At 35.1% G+C, this 13,261-nt stretch overlaps 1 protein-coding gene across 2 annotated transcripts in view; it reads left to right on the top strand.

Moving 5' to 3' along the window:
- LOC145271040 (uncharacterized) overlaps window positions 1–13,261 on the top strand; it is a 101,637-nt gene that overhangs the window by 87,060 nt on the left and 1,316 nt on the right. For both annotated transcript variants that reach the window (XM_080126590.1, XM_080126589.1), the window contains one exon: window positions 6,644–6,758. In XM_080126590.1, coding sequence (XP_079982716.1) covers window positions 6,644–6,758 — 115 coding nt within the window. The remainder of the gene's footprint in view (window positions 1–6,643; window positions 6,759–13,261) is intronic.

Genomic DNA, 13,261 nt, shown 5'->3' with positions numbered 1-13,261 from the left:
AGTTGCCAGAGTTAACCTGTGTCAACTGCGGGTGGACGTACAAAACGGCAGGCGGTTCCATTGGTACTTGCAATGTCGAAATTAGTAACATATCAAAATATTATGAAAAGCAAAGTTGAAAACTAATTATTAATGAAAATAGTTTTCGAAATAACTACGGAGTAGGAACGGAGACACAAAATGTTCAAAATATTAACAGAAACTATTTTTACTTAATACCCAGAAAAATACTTATTTGCGGAAAATTTAACTGCAATATTTGTTTTCAGTCGAAAACCTATAGAAAACAAGTTTTTTACGGTAACTTTTGTGTTGGTCTATGTTTTATAATTTACACATCTCTTTCTCTCTCGATCCATTCTCTTACAAAACTATTTAAACATTTTCTTAAGGAGAATTGCTTCCCATCACCCTGGACAATCTCACCAGTAAGCCTTGTATTTAAGAATTAAGTTGATTGCTCATCTCCCTCTCAGTACAGACCAATAAGTCTCTAGTGCGTCATGAGTAAGTTGCTGGAATCTGTGTCAAATAAAGAAATAATCAATCATGTTAGCAAGAATGACCTTCATAATGAAACCAAAAAAACATTCTTCTTCCACGCCACTTTTCACTCGAACGGCTATCCCAAAGAAAAATATTTAATTTATCTTTTCTTTTCGACTTTACGCCAAAAAAAGACAACATTTACCCAGTCAGTCAACATTTCTTTCTTTTCTACGGACACAAAGAAACCACATGAGTGTGATACACAAAAGGGTAAATAAAATTACACTTCTTTTAACAAGCCAAGTCTGACTATTTATTTTCATTAATTTTCCTGAATATTTGTTTTCTATTAATGTTTATGAAAAATTATTTTTAATGAGCTGTTCGTGGTTTTGCCCGGCGAGCAGCTCACTTCATAGTTATTCAATTATTATTTTTTTAATAGCGTAGGTGCTCCATTATTACATTTAATGACGTAGATGTTAAATTATTTTTTTGAATGGCATAAATTGTTTGGTTGCTAAAAAAAAATAGGCACTTGTTAAACTATCGTTGACAAATCTTTTAAGGAGAATTGCTTCCCATCACCCTGGAAACTCTCACCAATATGCCTTGTATTTAAGAATTAAGTTGATCGCTCATCTCCCTCTCAGTACAGTCATGAGTAAGTTGCTGGAATCTGTGTCAAATAAAGAAATAATCAATCATGTTAGCAAGAATGACCTTCTTAGTGATATGCAATATGGTTTCCATTCTGCTAGTGGGCCACAAAGCAATCTTGTGTTGCCAGATCTAACCTGTGTCAACTGCGGGCGGACGTACAAAACAGCAGGTGGTTTGAAGCGGCATTTGATTATAAATAGAAATGACCATCAAGAACATGCTGCTAGTGGCGCACATGTCTGCACAAAGAATAATGCCAGAGTTTGGCAGGGCTTAAAAGCCACCTTCATGTGGCCCATCATTGATTTGTTTTCATGTTTCTGTATACATATTTTTTATATGTCCTATATCAAGTAATCGCAATGTTCGAAAATGAATTTGCTGCCATCATCATCATTTTATATATATACTAGCAGGGGTGCCTGGCGTTGCTCGGGTGTTTGGAGGTGTATGCTGTGCAAAAAAAGCAAAAAAACAAAAAAAAATGGTTAATTTTTTAAAACTTTGACCCCTATTATGACCCCTTAAAATTTATAGTTTCGGGCTCAAATCACTTTATTAAGTTAGATCCATGTTCAAGGAACCTATATCTAAAATTTCAAGTGTCTAGACCCAAAATTGTCGGAGGAGTTTGGTAGAGTTCTTAAAGGTCAAATCGTTGAAATTTGACCCCTTAACAGCCAAATTTCTGGCTGACACCCGTCACATCAATTTTCCCAAATCTCAGTACCCGGTATTTCAAATTTCGAGTCTATAGACTAAAAATTGACAGAGTTATTGCGTAGGGAAATGTACACAGACAGACAGACAGACACGTTCACTTTTATAGATATAATATATATATATATATATATATATATAGACTAGCAGTTCAGTCCAGCTTTGCTCGGGGCCTATGTACTGTTCATAACTTTATGTACATATGTATATATAATGTAAACTTTCAAGTGTTTAGACCCAAAATTGGCAAAGGAGTTTGGTAGAGTCTGCAAAGGTCAACTCTTCCAACTTTGACCTCTTGGCAGCCAAAAAACTAATTAGAAAGTCTGAATACCATTTATGTAAAATTCCAAATGTCTAGACTAAAAATTGGCTGAATAGTTTGCTAGAGACGGCAAAGGTCAAACTTGAACTTTGACCCATTGGCAGCCAAATATTCGGCCAGAACCGATTAAAATTTTTTACCCATGTCCAAGTAACCTACATTTAAAATTTCAAGTGTTTCGACCCAAAATTGACGGAGGAGTTTGGTAGATTTTTAGAAGGTCAAATTATTGAACTTTGACCTCTTGTCAGCCAAATTTCTGGCCGAAAAATGATTAAAAAGATTTTGTCAAATCTCGAGTCTAGATTGAAAATTGACAGTTTTGTAGGGAAACGTACCCACAAAGACAATTTTACTTATATATATATTTATTTATATATAGTTTCCTAGGTCCGAAGACACTATATATCATGTCCCCAAAAAGTCTGTTGACCAAATATTTAGAGAAGAGTTTGGTAGAGAAGTTTTGCACACACACTGACAAGGTCCATTATACATATATATCTAATTAGTATAACACATATATGATATGTTTATTGATTTAAACATCCAGTGAGACTAAAATCTGTGTTTTTACGTTTGAGAAAATATAGGCATGATGTTTGCTTACAGTAATCGGGGAAAAATTCAGCTAATATATATATATATATATATATATATATATATATATATATATAAATAAAATAAAAATTACAATAAGTTTACAAAGGTAATCAAAATGGTAAACTTAAATATATTATAAATATTAAAGAGTTAATATTTACAAGTAAAATAATCTCAACCAGATGTAAAAGCTCAATAAAACCGAAAAGGAAATAGAGCTTATAATATGAACAAATGATTAATAAAACATGTTAAAAGACATCTTGAAAATAATAATAAGTGGATAGTGGACTATCCACTTATCTTGTGCTTCCTTTTTTAAAATTAAATATGTTTTTAACTCTTTTTCAAGATGTCTTTTAACATGTTTTATTGATCATTTGTTCATATATATATATATATATATATATATATATATATATATATATATACACACACATACACTTTATGAGCAGTAAAACGGTCAAGAACATTTTTTATATAATATATATATATATATATATATATATATATATATAAAATAAAAATTACAATTAAATTTACCAAAATGATCCAAGATGGTAAAATTAAAGTATATTATAAATATTAAAGAATTAATATTTATAAAGTTATCTCAACCAGATGTAAAAGCTCGATAAAACCAAATAGGAGATAGAGCTTATAATACGAGCAAACAGTTAATAAAACATGTTAAAAAACACTTTGAAATGAATTAAAAACATATTTAATCTGAAAAGGAAACACTAGATAAGTGGATAGTCTTATCCATTTATCTAGTGTTTCCTTTTCAGATTAAATGTTTTTAATTCATTTCAAAGTGTTTTTTAACATGTTTTATTAACTGTTTGTTTGTGTGTATATATATATATATATATATACACACACACACTTTATGAGCAGTAAAACAGTCAAGAACATTTTTTGTTTACATTTTCACCCCAAACAAGGCATATTGCCACTTTGTTGTAGGGGCTTACTATCAAGGACATGGGCATCAGGGGTACTGTGTAGGGAGTAAGGCAGCAAGATGTCTGTTCACGTTGCACTTGAACTTCTGCATGTCAGTACAGTAGGAGATGACAATAATACTCCATACATGGGTGAATGGTGGCCTTATAGAGGTATAGGATGCTTTTGGGCATTAGTATCTTTCTAGCACGGTAGAGAGAGCTTACCTTCTTTGCAGCAGTCCTGGCGATACTCTCGACATAATTGTTTCAACTCATGTTTCCTGAGAGCGTTAGGCCAAGGAGTTTAAAAGATGTACTTTCAAATAAAGAGTCATTGGCCGTTGCTATTGGTGGTAGAGAAGGGTTTTTTGTAATTATTGAATGAAACAAGTTTAGTCTTGGCTTTGTAGCTTATGTAAAAACAAATGTTCTACTTTGGTCTTGAACTTGTATTAACGGCGTTAGACTTCATTGGTTCCTTAATGTCTGGAAAACAAAAAATACAAGTTATGTATATATATATATATATATATATATATATATATATATATATATTTCAAATCTAGAATTATTATAAATTTTTATTATGTACAAGACAAAAAATCTTATAAATTTTTATTATGTACAAGACAAAAAATCTTATAAATTTTTATTATGGTTAAGACAAAGAATCTTATTATAAATTTTTATTATGTACAAGATAAAGAACCTTATAAATTTTTATTATGTACAAGACAAAGAACCTTATAAATTTTTATTATGTACAAGACAAATCTTATAAATAAATTTTTATTATGTGCAAGACAAAAAATCTTATAAATTTTTATTATGTGTAAGACAAAAAATCTTATAAATTTTTATTATGTGTAAGACAAAAAATCTTATAAATTTTTATTATGTGCAAGACAAAAAGTCTTATAAATTTTTATTATGTGCAAGACAAAGAATCTTATTATAAATTTATATTATGTACAAGACAAAGAACCTTATAAATTTTTATTATGTGCAATACAAAAAATCCTATAAATTTTTATTATGTACAAGACAAAGAATCTTATTATAAATTTTTATTATGTACAAGACAAAGAACCTTATACATTTTTATTATGTACAAGACAAAGAACCTTATAAATTTTTATTATGTACAAGACAAAGAACCTTATAAATTTTTATTATGTACAAGACAAAGAACCTTATAAATTTTTATTATGTACAAGACAAAAAATCTTATAAATTTTTAATATGTGTAAGACAAAGAATCTTATAAATTTTTATTATGTGCAAGAGAAAGAATCTTATAAATTTTTGTTATGTGCAAGACAAAGAATCTTATTATAAATTTTTATTATGTGTAAGATTTCATGGCTTAGTAGGGGATGCCCTTTTCTCTACCCTGCAACCTCTCTCCCACAGAAGAGACGTTGCGAGCGTATCCTTGTTTTATCGTTGTTTCCATGGCAGGTGCTCGTCTGAACTCCAATTTCTGGTCCCCCCTCGCCAATCTTTCACGAAAAAACACCTGTCTAGCTGAATCCACTGTGAAAAATTTTCCCCACTCTTTATCTGTGCCTAAATCAAAAGTCGGATTCCATGAACAAAGCTTCTTTCTTAGAAGTGCACGCCTGTGGAACTGTTCCATCTGCCTGCTTCTCACCCGACTACAACTTGGATGTGTTCAAGTCCAACGTTAACAAATTCCTAATGAACCGCCCCCTTAAGTAAACACTTCATCAAATCTCCACACTAACGTAATGTACTTGCAATAACCCTTATCCCTGAGTGGCTTTGGGGCCTTGATAAGTGGCAAATATAGATGGGTTCATTTATTCAATAAGGGTATACAAACATTTAGTTATGGATATAATTTTATGGATTTATTTTGTTCCCGCTGAATCCCATGCTAAACGTCGCATCCCCATTTTCTCTACTCTTCTGATGAAAAGCTTTAGGCTTCGAAATGCCTTGATAAAGAGAGTCCTCTCTATCCCCTATTGTTCTTTATAAGCTCCAATAAAACTTGCTGAGCTTTATATTATCTCGATTCGTCTCCTCTTATAGAATTGAACGTACTCTTTTCTTCTAACTCACTAAGCTATATATATATATATATATATATATATATATAAATCCCCCGAAACAGTGTTTCATGGTAAACAACTGATGATCCCTTGAAAAATAAATTATTGGTATTATAGTAAATTCGAGAGCGAGTTGATGCAGTGATTGCAGGTGATTAAATGACTTACTGACTAGATGGTTTTCTAACGAATGATAAAAAATGTTTTTTTGTATAGTTTTAAAGGTTAAAACTTCCAAGACTATATATATGTTTTGTGGTTAAATTTTAAATTCTGAAAAAACAACATATAGAGGCATATATTCGATTTAAGAATTTTTTGCTTGACAAAAGGAATATATAGAAGGGGTTATTTTAATTTCCTTAATCCATGGATTTTCAACAATGGCGCATATCATCAGAGGAAATGAAATGCAGTTAGCAAAATATTCAGCTGCGAATGGACGCTATTTTGCTTTTCAGCACAATTATTGAAAATAGTTTTTTGAGTGGTTGTGGATAATTATATGGAAAAAATTATACGAAAAGAGAAGTTGATACAACCTGGGTAGTCCGTTATCGGATTATCAAGTAATATCTATCAGGATTTTTCATCTTAATTCTATCAGGGTCTTATCTCGCTTATATATATATATATATATATATATATATATATATAACTATTTATAATCGCTTTGAAGAAAATACCCGACTATATAATATTATAATAAAACAATTAAAAATGAATTAAAAGGGTTAATAATATATTAATTTCTAATGCTGTTCTAATCTACTATTTTTAATTGCTTTGACTTAAAAATCCTCTCTTTTGTGTAGGTGCAGATCCGACCTTGGAATCTAAGTGATTCGGATTTTGTGATGGACGGTAGCCAACCTCTGGATCCCCGTAAAACCATCTTTGTTGGCGGAGTACCACGACCTCTTCGGGCATGTAAGTGTGACTTCTTTTTTGATTTTCTTTAATAAAAAAAAACAAAAAAAACTTTTTGTGATTTTTGGAATGTGATATTATGAAGACGACCTTGGTCACTAAGTGCTGAGACAAACAATGAATCTGTAAATATTTTTAAATCAAGTCTTTAAATTTGACAAATGATTATAGAAATCTACAGAATAGATAAAAAAATGAATCACCGACTCTTGATCGGGGTGGGGTGGGGGGTCAATAAGATGTTTAGAGAGGGAACGGCACTGGTTAACTGGTGTGTGGGATTTGGGATCACAATGCAGGGTAGCTAGGAGTTGACAGCAGGCAACGGTTGACGACGGATGGACAGTGGATAACGGATAGCTGTTGATGACGGATGGACAGTTTTTAAAGATAAACGTAACATTGATAATAGAAGACGCACACAAGTTCAACCGTCAAGTATATGTGAAGCATTGGTGTTGAGTTTTTCCTGTGTCATTGCTGGGCGCTGACCTTTGTAGGTTAATTATTAAACAAAGAAAATGATACTCTTCATACTTCATAGTGGAAGTTATATCAACATTTGACAAAAGAAAAATTAATTAACAACGTAACATTTTCTTAGTCTTTATGCACAGTAGACAGAGAAAGACATATATTCACCTATTTACAAATGAAGAAGACTGAAATATGCTCATGACTGTGGAGCAATGTGTTACTGCCTATGTAAAAACAAATAGAGTATACATACATATATATTACAATAGAAAAATGCGAGCATGAAAAGTAATATGGTTAAGCTTAAACATGGAAAAGTAAAGGACTAGTTGTTAAAACTGGAAAAGAAAAGGACAAGATATTCTAGTAAAAAATATAATAAATGTATAACTTAAAATATTGCAGCATTAACAATTGATTATATAATGTTAACTTATATTACAAAAGAAAAATGCGAGCATGAAAAGTAATATGGTTAAGCTTAAACATGGAAAAGTAAAGGACTAGTTGTTAAAACTGGAAAAGAAAAGGACAAGATATTCTAGTAAAAAATATAATAAATGTATAACTTAAAATATTGCAGCATTAACAATTGATTATATAATGTCATAAATTGAGTTTAAAACTAAAATCTTATCTAAGACATCTCATTTAAAAACCGCGATTTTGGCACACTGTACAAAAGAGTCTGGAAAAACAAACACAAAAATCAATGTGTACGGCTTGAGTTATGGACAACTCACTGTCACCAACTACGATTTCTCGAGCGTTTCCATCAGCACTGTCTCCACACCATCCTCAATATTCACTGGAGTTACTATGTCACCAATGTTGAGGGCATGCTGCTGAAGTGGGCATATCTCCAGAATGGAGAATCATCGCATGCCCTAGATAGCCTTATATGGCAAATTCTCCACTGACCGCCATTACGGAGAGGCACCAAAGAAACAATATAAAAACTCTCTGAAAAAGTCCCTGGGTGACTGTCACATTGACCACCACCAGTGGTCTACTCTTGCTGCTGACCGTGACACCTGGCGACGTACTGTCCACCAGGTCTCCCGCACAGAGAATCTAGGGAGAAACTTTACAAAGGAAGATCCAGGAAACCTCAGCAGCTTTTGACTGCAGCCACTGCAGCCAAACATGCTTTTTCCGCATCATGCTTGTCAGCCACAAGCATACCTGCAGTCGACATGGACAACCCCCTTTAAAAGATCTTCATTCACTTGGCTTAAGTGTCACGGTCAGCAGCAAGAGTAGACCACTGGTGGTGGTCAATGTGACAGTCACCCAGGGACTTTTTCAGAGAGTTTTTTGTTTCTTTGGTGCCTCTCTGTAATGGCGGTCAGTGGAGAATTTGCTATATAAGGCTATCTTGGGCAAGCGATGATTCTCCATTCTGGAGACATGCCCACTTCAGCAGCATGCCCTCAATATTGGTGACATAGTCACTCCAGGAAACGCTCGAGAAATCGTCTAGCTGAATCCACTGTCAAAAACTTTCCCCCACTCTTTATCTATGCCTAAATCAAAATGTAGATTCCATGAGCAGTGCTTCTTTCTTAGAACTGCACGCCTGTGGAATTCTGTTCTCTCTGCCTGCTTCCCTCCTGACTACAACTTGGATGTCTTCAAGTCCAACGTAAACAAATTCCTGATGAACCGCCCCCTTAAGTAGACACATTTAATATCCACACTTAACGTACTGTACTTACAATAACCCTTATCCCTGAGTGGCTTCCGGGCCTTGATAGAACTGCACGCAATGATCTGCCAAATCACATTCTTAGATCATTTGTAGATATTTCTGTAGACGACACAACATTCCAAAGGGCAACAAAGACCAGGCTCTTTCTGATTTCCTCTCTTCTGATCTCGAGAATATGGTGCAATGGAGAAAAACGTGGCAGGTTAATTATAATGCATTGAAAACTAAGCCTCACTCTTTGCATCATAATCACCCTGACCCCCATCAGGCCTCAATTGAAATGAATGGCTCTCGTCTTGGGGAAGCTCCATGTCTTGACAGGCTTCTGGGACTGGTCATAAATGGATCACATACATCAAATCTGTTGCCAATATTGCTGGAAAAATGGTTGGATCATTCTACCGCTCCAGTAGATATCTCACTGCCAATGCAATTCTCTATCTGTGTAAGAGCCACACGAGAGGTATAACTTGTTGGGTCAGCCATGCGTGTAGGAGTGGTCGGTGCGACTATCTGTCCAGGGAGAGTCAGCGTTGTTCCATAAATCATTTCGGCAGATGTAAAGCCAATATCTGCTTTTATAGTGGATCTAATGCCTAATAGAATGAAGGGGAGGTACTCTGTCCACCTGTTAGGATCGGAATGTGCTCTAATAGCTGCTTTCAACTGACTGTGCAGACGCTCGATCATACCGTTTCCCGCCGGGTGGTACGAGGTAGTCCTTATGTGTTTGATTCCCAGTAGGCGAGACAACTCAGAAAAAAGATAGGAATCGAATTGTCTGCCCCTATCGGTTGTGATGGTGTGAGGCACACCATAACGCGATATCCAATGTGTAACCAGGGCTCGGGCAACAGTTTCTGCGGAAATATCTGCGATGGGGATGGCTTCAGGCCATCTAGAGAATCTGTCGATGCAAGTCAATAAGTATGTACAGTTTCTCGAATGTGGGAGTGGACCCACTAAATCTATGTGAACGTGTTGAAATCGTGCCTCAGGGGTTGCGAAGGTAGCAAGGGGACTTTTAATATGCCTCTGTACTTTCGATTTCTGGCAAGGGACGCAACTCTTGGTCCATTCGCGAACGTCTCGGTTAATGGCCGTCCAGATGAAACGAGAAGTCACCAGCTTCTGCGTGGAACGAATGCCAGGATGTGACAAGTTGTATAATTGAAAGAAGACAGCTCGCCTATACTTAAGGGGTACATAGGGGCGTTCATGACCGTTCGAAAATGGAATATTGTTGCCATTTCTGGGCAGGATTTGCTTGGCGTGCCCTATCTTGCTGTGATAGAATTCAAAACTGACTTTGTAATCTAGTGGGTGATGCCCTTTTCTCTTCACTGCAGCCTTTTCCCCCACAGAAGTGACCTTGCAAGCCTGTCTCTGCTCTACCGCTAGTTTATCACAAGTACTCGACTGATCTTCAATCTATGGTCACCATTTGCCAAATTTTCACAAAAACATTTGACTAGCTACAACCCACTGTCAACAATTTCACTCACTCTTTGTTTGTGCCTATATCTAAACGCAGATTCCATAAACCTAGAACCCCATCCTCCAACGTAGACCCTTACTGCCAGGTCTTCTTCTCCAACATCAGGGGTCTCCGTTCCAACCTTCCAGAGGTTGAAACCCAATTACAGGAGACGAAACCTGACAGATTCTTTCTAAGCGAAACTGGAATAGGGCCGACCACCTCCCTAGATGAGTTCATAATTAAAGGATACTCTAACTTAACATCTAAATCTGACCCCCTAGATCGCCATGAAGTTCTTCTGAGATCACTAAAGTTAAGCAATGTTTAGCCTGGTAAGTAAATAGATTGGTGACCATTTTGAAAATGTAAAAGGACATTGACACTTCCCTGCAAAATGTTTTGGTAGTTTCAAGCATTCCTGTTAGTGTAAAATTTGCCGTTGAAAATAACTCAATTATTAAATCATTTCTCTCCGATAGGTTCATAAGAGTAGTGGTTGATGGGCAGAAATCAGAGACTCACAGTATTAATGTTGGAGTCCCTCAGGGGTTCATCCTGGGCCCAACTCTCTTCCTGATCTATATTAATGATCTTCCAAAACACATACTTAAATCATTCGTTAACATTTATGCTGATCACACTACTATATATGGTAGCACATATAAGACCGTAAACGACCAAGTTCTCTCTGATTCTCTCTTCCCTGATCTTGAGCACATGGTGATGGGGAAAAGAGTGGCTGGTTACTTTTAATGCATCTAAAACCAAGCTTCTCTCTTTACATCATCAACGCTCTGATCCCCATCTGGCATCAATTAAAATGAATGGCTCTCATCTTGGGGTTCAAAATAGACTTTGTAGCCTCGTAGATGTCCTTTTCTCTTCCCTGCAACCTCTTTCTCACAGAAGAGATGTTGCAAGTTTGTCTCTGCTTTATCGTTATTTTCATGGCAAATGCTCGGCTGAGCTCCATTCTATGGTCCCCCCTTGCCAAACTTTCACTAGAAACACTCGTCTAGCTGAAAACACTATCAATAATTTCCCGTACTCTTTTTCTGTGCTTAAACCTAAATGTAGATTCCATGAACAAAGCTTCTTTCTTAGAACTGAACAACTGTGGAATTGTCTTCTGTTTTCCTGCTTTCCAACTGTCTATAATATGGTTATCTTCAAGTCCAACGTAAACAAGTTTTTGATGAGCCGTTCCACTTAAGTTAACAAATTTACTGAATTTCCATTACTAACGATTACTATACTGTTCAACTGACTGCTGTATGCTCTTAACCCTTATCCTCGAGTGGTCTCTGGCCTTGATAAGTGGTTATACCTATGTAAAAAACAAAAAAAAAAAAATTGTTTTTAGTTTTTTGTTTACTACAAGTTCTAGCAAGTTTTTGTAATCGATGTTTTGTTTGTCCATGGCAGGTGCTTGTCTGAACTCCAATCTCTGGTCCCCCCTCGCCAATCTTTCACGAAAAACACCCGTCTAGCTGAATCCACTGTGAAAAATTTCCCCCACTCTATATCTGTGCCTAAATCAAAACGCGGATGAACAAAGCTTCTTTCTTAGAACTGCACGCGACGCCTGTGGAACTCTGTTCCGTCTGCCTGCTTCCCCCCCCCCCTCCCGGACTACAACTTGGATGTCTTCAAGTCCAACGTTAACAAATTCTTAATGAACTGCCCCCTTAAGTAAATACTTCATCAAATCTCCACACTAACGTAATGTACTTGCAATAACCCTTATCCCTGAGTGGCTTCCGGGCCTTGATAAGTGGTGATCACTGTGTAAAAAAAAAAAATGTTTTGTTTGTGTCTTTTATGCATATCCAATTCCCAGACTTACATGAAGTTTGTTTGGATTAAGTTTATTAAAGCTGAAAAATTTAGTGCTTAAAATTTTGTTTTCTTTAATTTATTAAAATTTTAAACTTAGTATTAAATTTATTGAACTTTGAAAATATAGTATTTCAGATTTATTGAATTTTAAAAATGCAGTTGTTAGAACTTATTCACACTTAAGCTTTTTAAAACTTATAGAAGTTTACAAATTTAGTTTTTGAAGTTTAAAAATGGGTTTCAAACTTTGTTCAAGTTTAAAAATGGGTTTCAAACTTTGTTCAAGTTTCGAACATGGGTTTCAAACTTTGTTCAAGTTTCGAACATGGGTTTCAAACTTTGTTCAAGTTTCGAACATGGGTTTCAAACTTTGTTCAAGTTTCGAACATGGGTTTCAAACTTTGTTCAAGTTTCGAACATGGGTTTCAAACTTTGTTCAAGTTTCGAATATGGGTTTCAAACTTTGTTCAAGTTTCGAAAAGTTTACTGTTTCAAAATTTTTGGAAGTTTCGAATGTTTTGAAAATTTACTCTTTCAAAATTATAGTTTTTGCAAATGACACATACAAATGAGACCAATAGTCCAAATAATTTTTCAAAGTAAAATTTTTTTTTGATTTATTGAAACAAAATTTTTTTTCTTTCTGAATTAATTGGAGTTTAGAAACGTTATTTTTGTGGAATGGAATACTGTTGCCATATCTGGGCAGGAGCTGCTAAAAACAGCCTATCCTGCCTTGAAATAGTACAAAATAGACTTCGTGGCTTAGTGGGAGATGCCCTTTTCTCTACCCTGCAACATCTCTCCCACAGAAGAGACGTTGCGAGCCTATCCTTGTTTTATCGTTATTTCCATGGCAGGTGCTCGTCTGAACTCCAATCTCTGGTCCCCCCTCGCCAATCTTTCACGAAAAACACCCGTCTAGCTGAATCCACTGTGAAAAATTTCCCCCACTCTATATCTGTGCCTAAATCAAAAGTCGGATTCCATGAACAA

The sequence above is a fragment of the Euprymna scolopes genome, chromosome 46 (genome assembly GCF_053919585.1).
Source record: "Euprymna scolopes isolate OS-2025 chromosome 46, ASM5391958v1, whole genome shotgun sequence".
NCBI classification, from domain to species: Eukaryota; Metazoa; Mollusca; class Cephalopoda; order Sepiida; family Sepiolidae; genus Euprymna; species Euprymna scolopes.
Note: the sequence above shows the minus strand (reverse complement) of the source record. Positions and strands in the feature narration are given on the sequence as shown.